Genomic DNA, 11,235 nt, shown 5'->3' on the forward strand with positions numbered 1-11,235 from the left:
TGACTCACGCCAAGCAGTACGGAATTATGCCAAAGGGGAGATCTCACCCAAAGCGGCCCGCATCCTGGAGCGAGCCGACCTTCATAACCGGAAACACATCACTTGGTTCCCAGCACACGAAGGCAAGGTCTCAGAGACAAACGAAAACCGAAACGAGTCGGCCCACGTCGCAGCGCGCGCTCTATCTCTCCGCGCTGGCAACGAACAGGCCACACAACTCTGGTTCAGCACTAAGGACAGACTCGTCAACTACCAAGAGATCACCAAAGCGTATCGCCTGGCTCGCAGGACTCTCCCTCCACCCAGCGACAAGCTGGACAGAGCCCAGGCTGTCATCTTCAGACAACTGCAGACCGGAACCCTCCTAACGCCACTACTTCTGCACAGACAATACCCCGATGCCTACCCAGACAGCAAGTGCAGGGTCTGCCGAAGGGAGACGGCTACTCTAACGCACATGCTGTGGAATTGCAACGAACACCCCGAAGAAGCAAAGTCCGGAACCCTTCCGCCGCGACAAGCAGCGGCGCTGACATCCTACGACCAAGGAGAACAACTCTGGGCCGTCCAGCAAGCCCAAGAGGCGACAACGAGGCAGGCTTCCGACACCCCGCATGTGGGGAGAAGAAACCTAGCCAAGACGTCCCCCCGACGGTGACCTAGGCCCGGTCGACTAGCGTGCGTGCACGCGAGTTTTGCAGGCACATAATAAAGTTTATTCCACTCCACTGCCTCAAATGTACCTGCAGTTTTCTTTGCGCTAAACAACGGGGAGATGTATGAAAAGCGCGAGCAGTTCACGAGTTTTGAACGCTTGTGACTCTATAAACCGCTTGTCTTTCGAAGCTGGGTTACGCCGCGACAACAGAACGCCGTGTGGCTCTGCTTGAGCGAGCTACGGTGACAAGGCTAAAAAGTGTTCAGCACTTAAAAGAATATGCATTAAATCTAAGTGTGCTCATTCTGCAAGCTGGTAAGCCCCGCCAAACTTGCGTTTGATTTTGCCAGCCTCGGCGAATCGCACAGCTGCCCATAATACATCGTAGGTTCTAGTGTGGGAAATGAGCCAGTGGGTCGCATGCCCATGCTCTATTTTCCTCATTATGTAGCTTATTTGAGTGAAGTTTGCATTAAAAGTGCTGTCAGTGTTATCATAGCGAGGTAATCTTTTGAATTTGCTTTCCAACCAATCTTCATGAAACTTTATGGGCTTGTTCGGTTTTTTTAAGCTGATTCCAAAGATCCAATTAGTTTCAGTGTAAGGTATTTAATTTCTGGGAAAACTAAAAATATTTTTTGATTTTTCTTGAAAGCAATGGAAAAAACTAATCAACGAAAAATTACCAAGAAGGCATGAAAAGATACCAGAAGTTGTGGAGAATGAAATGTGGGAAGCAGATTTTTTGTTTTGCAATCACGTACAGGTTTACATCAATTCTAACTTCTAGGTTTGAAGTTAGGCTTCTAGGCTAACCAATTAAAAACAATGCGAATTAAACAACTACTGAAACACAAAATGCAAAATGTGCTTCCCTTACTGGATGGTTTAAACATTCAGCTGTACGCTGCAAAGGAAGTTCTTTCTAGCTGCTATACTTGCTCGGCTGTACCTCTCGAGAATTTCCTATCGCTGCAATACCGCTCGTGGCAAAAAAGGAGAAAATTATTAAAAAATTATTTTTTTCATAATGAGGCCTGTATGGCTTTTATGAGTACCTGGTACTGTTCAAGTACCAACTTTTTGAGGAAAAACTGCAAACTATGGAAAATGTGACACCTAAAAAAATGTCTTTTTTGGGCAATTTTTTGGTCCCAAAGGTCCATGTTGCCCCCTTAACAAGGCAGGTAATTTGTATGCAAGAGAGACTTGGTGCAACTTCAAATAAATTAGTTCGACACGCATTTGGGTAAAAACAAATTGTGCGGTGCAAATTTATTGCTCTTTGGTAAGGTCGCCAAACCTTTTTCAAGTTTGTATTCCATAAACACACACACAAAAGAAAACTCTATCATAATTCGGTTTTCAGGGGATCCCTTGGTTTTCTTTACCTATGGAACCCTACAGGGAAAATCCAGTAGAAACTGTGCTTTGTTGAAGCTCTTCTGAAAGAGCTCCATGCAATGCAGGGTGTGCTGCATTATACTGTCGCTACTAAATCTACCCGCAATAACTGCAAACCAAGGATCAGTGCACTTCTGCTGCCTCCTCAAACATGCCAATGATAGTGTCATGTAAATGCTTTGGCCAACTTAGTTTAAACTTTCACGGTAACCGTCCACGACGTGATGATCACTGTCTCCCTACTGCGACGTTCCGTTTCCAGGTTTGGGCTAGCAAGGCACTTTCTGTTAACCTAGCAGTGTTCAGTGGATAGTTTTTAACAATGCCGCAGTTGTCTTGCTTAGCTACAGAAACAAGCATGCCGTTGAAACTTTGTTGGCCTTGCTGAGAAAGTCACTGTTGTTGAAATTACTTGCAAACCGGGTTCAAGCTACAGCAAGACAACTTTCTTATTTTTACTGTCAGGATTCTTGATGAGAAAAATGCTCCTTTAGATCAGTTCAGCATCTTTTCTTCATAAAAAAAAGGTGGTTTAGTATTTTTTAGGTTTGTTTAGGTGAGGAGAGGAGTCTATTAGCACGTATGATGAAAACTCTGCGTTCCACCGTATGTGCCTGACTTGCAGTGACTTGGAAACGGAATGACGCCTACCCACTGTGACCGAATTGCAGTGTGTTTGAGGTGCCTTCACGAGAAGTTGCACTGGTTGGTGGTGAAGGCGGCTTCGATTTGCTTGTTTGTTGTTTCTGGGTCCTCCGGGGAAATGTAATGGAACCCCGGCGACATAGTCTCCACTTTTCGCAGGCACACTTGTCGACAACCTCTGCCCATGTATTCCAAGGCAACGGCCGATCCTGCGATGTGTGAACAAGTGGAGACTGAAAGTTACACTGACGCGGTCGATTTGTACTCGCACGCAGTTGCAATTCTAAGTCGTGACGTTACAGTTACTGCATTTGTCACCCAGTGTGCGCCCTATCATGCATGCACCGCACACACTCCCACACTACTCTCTACACTGGGTGCACTCTACTATGTAGAGTGCGCTTAGCGTGCACTCTACAGTAACTAACATGCCAAACTATGCTTGCAGAAGCATTTGTCACCCAGTGCACACTCTATTGTGCGTCTACCCTACACCCCTTACACTACACTCTACATTGGGTGCACTCTACAATGTAGAATGCACCCAGCACGCGTACACTCTGCATTGACTAACATGCTGAACTCTGCTTACATTTAATACGATATATTAGCAAAACACAAGCTCAAAGGAGCTTTTAAAACATCTGCACTGACCATAGTTAGCCACGCTTGCCGGTTGAAAAGCTATTAAAACACTTTGGTGTCTGCTTATGAGTCACAATAGTAGTTGTCAAGTTGAATGTTGTGGCGGCATAGGTGTTTTGGCGCTTTGCTACTACGCATGCACAAAAAAAAAGCGATGTATGGTTGGGAAGAGCCTTGCCTCTTTTTGCAGCTTTGTTGTGGTGCCCATTGAAGACAAAACGCGCCAGACCACCTTCTAGGCACGCTTCCTGCGTCTGCACCAGAGTTGCCTGGAATCGGAAAGCATAGCTTGTGTGGGAACTAGTGGGTAGAGTTCAGTTTCGAGGTAACTGGGCGTAGTATTTTGCTTTGCTATCAACCAAGCATTTTTGTGGGGGCAGAATTTTTCCTTTCTTTTTAAGGGCAGTTAATGTCACAAGGGAGAGTGAATGAGTACCAAGGTCAAGCCCATGTAATCAATAAGCTTGTGCATATTCCGTATTGCAAACATTTTGAGTAAGTTTACCGCCAAAGCTGGACTTTATTGACCAATATAGATTTTTTTATGAGTAAACAAGCATGACCATGCTACAATTACCTGATTTAACGAAGTCAGCGGGAACTGCGAATTATTTGGTTAAATCGAGTACTTTGTAAAGTCGGGATTGTCATTTTAAAAGCAGTTGATTCTAAAATTCAATGTGCAAAGGAAGGTGCATCCCAGAAGCTACCATGATATTGTAATTGCGGCGGCCGCAGCGCTTGCTTTCCGATCATTTAGCAATGCACTTAAAGTCCGCGGTGAAAATAAGCCAGCGTGGGCTTGCTTGCCCTGAAGTCGTCGCACCCCAGCAGACGTGCAGAACACAACGATTTTTGTTGTACCACTTCTTAGCCGCTCAGTGAAGCGTTTGTGGCTCTCATATCCTTGAACCACACAAACAGGGTTTCCTCCAACTTCTCGTGCGGGGTGGTCTGGTCTTGAGGTTACTTATCTTCGACGCAATTCCAGACGAATTGGCATAGATGATGGCATCCTTTCCTTTCAAGAATTGTGGAAAGCATGCTGGCCGGGACGCTGTGGTCTGCTGCCACGGGACTGCTGAGTTTATCTAGATGCGTCGTTCTTTCTTTTTTTTCCTGACTCGCAATAATCTTTGCGGCGTTCTGACGAAACACGTTCGAAATTGGTCCTTTTTAGACGTTTCTGTTTCTCGAAATGCGTCGTTAAATCGGGAATGGCGCTGAATCTACTTCGCTAGTTCAGGTTCGTAAAAGCATCGAGCCGTAAAGGCACCTTTGGGAGAATCCGGATTTGTTTGTTAGATAGGGAAATTCGTAAGATCGGGTTTCCTTAGATCGAGCTTTGACTGTATTCACTTCAATAACTTGATTTGTTCACATAATTTTGTTCACTTGACACTTCAGTGCATGCCCTTGAGTGCTAGTGTAATTGTGGCAGAGTTGGGGACACTCCTTGAAATTGTCAAATCTAACCACTAGAACACTTTTAAAAGAATAAGCAGCACGAAACAACAAAACATGTTTAAGTGTAACAGCACAAATAGAACAAGAGACGCCAAAGAATGCACAATACCGCTGCTGCATCCCTCGTCCTTTTGTGCTACTACACTCCAACACGAACACTGACCAACTCGCCCAACTATCCATTTTGTAACAAATCGTGACTTGTATGTCTGTTTGGATTCTCTTTCTCGTGTTTTGTTGTTTTGTGCCATTTATTCTTTTAAAATGTACCAACGCCCGTATCTCCCATTTGACCAAACGACATTGGCGCCACTAATACTATCATGTCAGGAGCAGCGTATCAGTCTGAGCTGAACAGCACTTGTGGGGCAGCGAGCTATGCACATGTGAATGCCCCATATTCACAGAGGCAGTGCAACGAACAGGGGCTATATTGTGAGAAATCCTCAAACACAGTGTTCGATGCGATCCTAACACCTTGGCTTACATGACCATAGTGCCATTTCTTTTAGAATGGGTGTCACTTCCTGTCTCCATGTCTGTGAAGCTAGTAGGTCTGTACGGCTCGCTTAGTAAGGCACACTGCTGTGCAAGCTTTACCTGTGCTTTTATGCCACTTGTGAAGGCCATGGTGTTGCTTTGCAAGTCATCTTCCCAGAAAAGCACCACCAAGCACCTCTGGAAGAAAAGCAAGTCGTGAAGGCATGATGAAAAAAGCAGTCCTGTGCTTGCAATCAACTTGGCTGATCCCTTTTCTGAGTTAACTGTGCTCACTTAGCATCTGAACACTGCCATATTTGAAAGGTAGTGTGAACAGGCATGACACATATATTCTTTGCCACTCCTTCTTTTCCTTTCATTTCAAAGATTTGAGAGCATTTTGATATGTCGGAAATTTCAACTTCTGGGTTTTTTTTAAATGACTGAACAGACTATATGTTGTGCAAGGTTGAGCTTAGTTGCTCATGTGACTAGAAAATGCAAATAAAGTTTGTGGTTTCACTACTTCGATAAAACTTGAAAAATACAACCTTCTTATTGATAAGCCAGAGGCAGCTTGGAAAGTCCTTGATGGGCTTGTAACTATACCAGAGTATTTGGGTTTGTAGAACTTCTTATGTAACCCTTTGCCGGAAAAGAAAAACTGTGCTAGTGACGCCGTAGTTGATGAAAGCCCGCCCACGGGAATGAATTCCTTTTTTGTTGAATTTATGAATCTGCACTGTATTGTAAAGTAGCATAACAATATGAGGCATGAGAGACCTGCTTGAATCCAAAATCCGGCTAGCATGACTGAACGATCGACTTTGTTCAGCTAAAAACGTTATTTGGGTAGAGAACACAACATGCTGCAAAGAGCTTGGGGTTGCATTATAAATTTCAGTTCAGTTCAGTTCCGTTTATTCACTACAAAATATCTAGATGGATATACCGTATTTATTCGATTATAAGGCGGTCACGATCATAAGGCGAGAGTGCAGTTTTGAGAGCAAAAAAAAAAATTGCCATATAGTATATACATACTGAGCTTCGAATGTAAGGTGGGGTATGATTTTGAGACTACGTATTTTGGATAAAAACCTAGCCTTATACACGAATAAATACGGTACATGGATTCCTGGGTTAAAAGTTGTTAAAAATAACTTTACTAGGGCCCAGGCGATTTATGGTGCGGCTACATGGCACTGTAAAGAAATATTAGGAACAAATACAATGTTTCCAACAATGTGTGGTATGTAAACAACAACAACAACAACAAATTAAATTTCAGCAGATATCGAATAACATAACAAGAAGGATACTGAATTAAACATATTAGCAAGCAACACCGTTTGTGAGCAAAATAAAATAGGTCATGGAGATGTACATAACTTAGTGCAACGCAACAGTGACAAATAATTTGTTGAATAAAGGTATAAGCGGAAATAATACAAAAGAGATAGCGGGTTGTAACTCCAACGTAACAAATAACAGCTAAAAATATAAACTCGGACACTGTCAAAAGAACTGAAGCAAGCAAAAACGCCAGAAGTAATTCGTTTCATCAATCCGTACAAAGTCTACAAAATACCGATGGGTTTCCTTAAATGAAAATGTTGCAATGCTTTAAATCTATTAAGAATATCATAAAGGTTGTGCTGCAGAGATTGTAGCTCGTAGTTTTGCCACTATAGCAAAATGGCTTCAACTGCAATCAGGTTGAAGCTATTTAATTGGTAATAAAGAGGCAGCGTATGCTCGCCTTTTCAATGAAAAGCTGTTTTTTAGAGGGACGACTTGCCTCACTGCTGCGCTCGCAGCTGGGGCCGAGCGTGAGGGGCACGTGGCTTCGCATGGGGTCAAAGGTCATGGGCACCGAGCAGGATTCCAACACGGCCTGAGGCGGCACGGCCTGCCTGGCCAACAGGGAAAGTGGCTCAGAGGTCAATCCTCGCCAAATCAGTCACTTCTGATTTTTATAACATTTACAAGACCCACAAATAATTGCGAGACCTAAATATTGGGCGCGTTTAAAGAAACGCAGCTTTTTTTCATTATGGTAGCATGTGCATACACCGGTATTAAATACACCGGTATTGCTGTTCTTTTGCAAGGCAAACGTTTCAAGTTGTAGCTTTGCGAAGCTGCAAACAGGATTGCTCCAAAAATGATCGTGATGCAAGGAGACAGGTTAACAAACTACAGCTTCAAAGTGCCACTTTTCGTGATTGAGAATACCAAGACATGTAGAGCAACATTTTTGCAAATTCACTGATGGTCATGCGTCAAATCCATCTACGAATTGCTTTTCCTGGGCACCAGCTCCACTTCTGAGAATGTGCAGAGCGAAATTTCTGAATGTAGCAAACTGAAGACGGAACGTGAACTCAACACCTAGTAGTATGTTGAAACAGTTTTTTGAAAGTGCAGTAATGCATCTTTCGCTTCGCACTCAAACCGTGCTGCAAGGAGGGCCCCCACTTCTGTGGGCAGCACTTGTGGGATGAAAGCATAACTGTTTCTTTGTGCATGCCTAGCGTAAAAGGCCAGCACTCACCCCCGGTGGGAGCAGAGACCAGTTGGGCTCCGGCCTGGAAGGGGTAAAGTCGTACACCTCGCTCCAGTGATTGTTGAAGGGGCTGAGCCGGGCGTTCTTTAGCTGATCTGAAGCAGGAATGCCGCCACACAATCGCCAGCGAGAAAAGAGAAGAAAGAAGTGGGGAGAAATGGCGGTTTCAGCAGGCCATCCCCACCGGGGAAATAAAGTTTAGCTGGGATGAAGATGCGTAATTTACTACGTGATCGTTTTAGCAGCTCTGAACCAAATGCAGCAGCTGGCGAGCACCGACAGCATTTTAGTTTTGTAGTGCGGTATTAGACCAATGAGAACGGTAGTTCTGTAGTTTAGTTTTAGGCCGAGGGCAGTAGAGTTTAGTTTTAGGCCAACGAGGGCAGTAGTTTCATAGTTTGGTGTTAGACGAACGGAGACAGTAGTTTCGTAGTTAAGTATGAAACCAACGATGACAGTAGTTTCATAGTTTAGTATTAGACCAACGAGGATGGTAGTCTCGTACTTTAGTAATAGACCAACGAGGACAGCAGTCTCGTACTTTAGCATTAAACCAAAGTTTAGTAATAGACCAAGGACAGTAGTTTTCTAGTTTAGTATTAGACAAATTAGGACAGTAGTTCTGTGGTTTAGTATTATACAAACAAGGACAGCAGTTTTGTAGTTTAGTGTTATACCAACGAGTACAGTAGTTTTGTGGTTTAGTATGACACAAATGAAGACAGTAGCTTTGTATTAGAAATACAACGACAGCAATTTCGTAGTTTAGTATTATACCAACGGGGACAGTAGTCTCGTACTTTAGTATTAAACCAACGCAACAGTAGTTTTGTAGTTTGGTATGGGACCAACGAGGACAGTAGTTTTGTAGTTTAGTATTAAACAAATCAGGACAGTAGTTCTGTGGTTTAGTGTTATACCAACGAGGACAGTAGTTTTGCTGTTTAGTATGACACAAACGATGACAGCAGCTTTGTATTAGACGAATGACAGTAGTTTCGTAGTGCAGCATTAGACCAATGAGGACAGTTGGTTTGTAGTTTAGTATTAGACAAATTACGACAGTAGTCCTGTGGTTTAGTATTATACCAACGAGGACAGTAGTTGTGTAGTTTAGTGTTGTACCAATGAGTAGACACGATAGATTACAGTAGCTTTGTATTAGACGCTTCTAATACAAAGTACTGTCAAAACAAACTACTGTCGTTGTTCGCGAACAACGACAGTAGTTTCGTTGTTCAGCATTAGACCAACGGGGACAGTTGATTTGTAGTTTAGTATTAGATTGATAAAAACAGTGACACTTACCTGGGAACTGTTCGTACATGAGCGAGAGACAGCCAAAGCGCATGTCGGAGCAGGCCTCAATGGATGGTTGGGTTGTGCAGCACAGCCATAAATCAATTGCTGTGCAGTCCCGAGCTCGGAGCTGTTGACAGGCAGACGCCAGACGGATCTTGGAGCAGTTGCGGAGGAACACGCTGCACATGGAACCACAAGGGAATTTTATGGGGTCCCATTTCCACTTCCGGAGGCCGCTATTCCACTGGACGCAAGCACGTCTCGTAGAAGTCTAAAAATTTCCTTGTGTAGGTGTTCAAGACATCTTGATCTGCACATTAGCACAGCTACCACACATATATACGAAATCTTGGCAAGACCTCCAAGATGTCTACGAAACACCTGATCAAGATTTTTATAGACATTGTCAAGACGTGATAGAGCCATCCTGTAGCTGAATATGTTTAGGCTGCCTCCTACCTGCCTTGTGTTGGGCCAAGAATGACGACGCAGTCGGTGCAGTCGTCAATGGTCACAGAGTTGAGGTGGTCCAATATGTAGAGGCTAGTACTCTGCATGAGGCGCAGTAAGTTAAGGTCAGTAAAACGAATGCTGAAATGAACTAATTGGCTGAATGTATGCAGGCTCTTGGAGAAGATTTCCGAGCCAGTTTTGGCCGAGTGCCCTAAATGCTCCGGCACAAATGCTTAGCTGCCGATTTGAGTTACAGTACATAATGTGAATGGCTGGAGGAATAATCTCCTATGGCTTACTGTACTGTATTCTGAAAAAAAAATCACAATTTTCTTTATCACTAGACGGAGTATAGAGAGAGCAGTCATAAAGAAAATGATTTGCAATGCTTTCTCAAGCGCTTACGCCGCGTCATCCTCCTCGTTAAACATAGTGCAATTACTAAAAATGTAGTGACGCAAAAGGTGGTGCAAATATTTATTGACCACCTAGTCTTTGTTCCCTAGCTCTTATTTCCGATTTGTTCAAAAAAGAGACAACCTGTAATTTTAGTTGCCTCACCCTTCGTTTCTCTATGACTCAGGAGTGAATAAAAAAAGGAATTAATTCTCCTTGTGCTAAGATTGGTACGTCCGCAGAATTTTTTTTAGTGAAAAGGAGTTACAGGCATTGTCTAGTTATTTCTTTCTTTTTTGTTACTAAAAGATCACTTGTTTAACGAATTCCGACTGAAAACCCTTCCATCCCTCACCCCCCTGGAAGTCTTTTTCTCCCGCATTGCAAAGAACGTTTGCAGGTAAGGTGACTTTACTTACGTGACAATTTTTTATGATGAACTGTTCTCCACCGATACTTCCTGGAGGTTTGGTAATACTTACGTCCTTCGCGTTTACGACAGTATAGTTCGCGGCGTCTACTTTCGGCTTTGCATCCCTGAAAAGTTACATTGTTACCGTAATCATACGCGCTGTACATCTTCCGCCATGGCCTGAAAAAGAGGCTACGGGAAAGCATCACTCACCACGAGTAAGTTTTTGGTTGATCGTAATCCTGCGAATGAGTGCTACCGGATGCAAACAGCATGAGTTTGCGTTGAACTGCTCCCATAGTGCGCGGGTTTCATTGGGATCCCCGCGAACGTCATAAAGAAAACAGGGGTCTATGAGCACATGCAGCTATCTTTCATTTTAGGAGATGTTGTCAAACCAAACCACGCTGTTGCTAGGCGACGGTTGTAGCCTGAAAGCCACGTCTGAAAAGCTTCGACAATTTTGAGGGGAAAACGATATCTTGGCAAAACGCGCCGAATGAAAAATAAATCAATTTAATAGCGGCTTGAGTGCAGTCTCGTACGTCGCTGTTGGCTTGACAATGCAAAGCATACCAACGTAAAATTATTCAAATTTCGCGCTAAAAACTACAACAGGTAATATCTACAGTGAAAACCAAAAAACATTTCACTTAAACTTAGGTTTTATTTTAACAGCAAATTATATTTCAAATTTGCACCAGCAATTTGAAATAGTCAAAATTTGTTCGGCCCAAATATACCGTGTGAGGCCAATGCTGTATCACAATAAACATTATTACTTGAAAGATTTATTTTATAACA

At 43.3% G+C, this 11,235-nt stretch overlaps 1 protein-coding gene across 1 annotated transcript; it reads right to left on the reverse strand.

Moving 5' to 3' along the window:
* Positions 1-1,888: 1,888 nt before the first annotated feature.
* Positions 1,889-10,976, reverse strand: LOC144163025 (protein XRP2-like). The gene is made up of 9 exons (XM_077693806.1): positions 10,645-10,976; positions 10,439-10,556; positions 9,630-9,721; positions 9,177-9,349; positions 7,857-7,963; positions 7,101-7,211; positions 5,420-5,497; positions 3,531-3,621; positions 1,889-2,916 (listed from the first exon to the last, which is right to left on the reverse strand). Exons 1-9 carry the CDS (start codon positions 10,728-10,730, stop codon positions 2,750-2,752), a joined length of 1,023 nt encoding a protein of 340 aa, XP_077549932.1. The 5' UTR covers positions 10,731-10,976; the 3' UTR covers positions 1,889-2,749.
* Positions 10,977-11,235: the final 259 nt, after the last annotated feature.

This window comes from Haemaphysalis longicornis, unplaced genomic scaffold (assembly GCF_048455015.1).
Source record: "Haemaphysalis longicornis isolate Haplotype H1 unplaced genomic scaffold, Haemaphysalis longicornis Haplotype H1 scaffold_12, whole genome shotgun sequence".
NCBI classification, from domain to species: Eukaryota; Metazoa; Arthropoda; class Arachnida; order Ixodida; family Ixodidae; genus Haemaphysalis; species Haemaphysalis longicornis.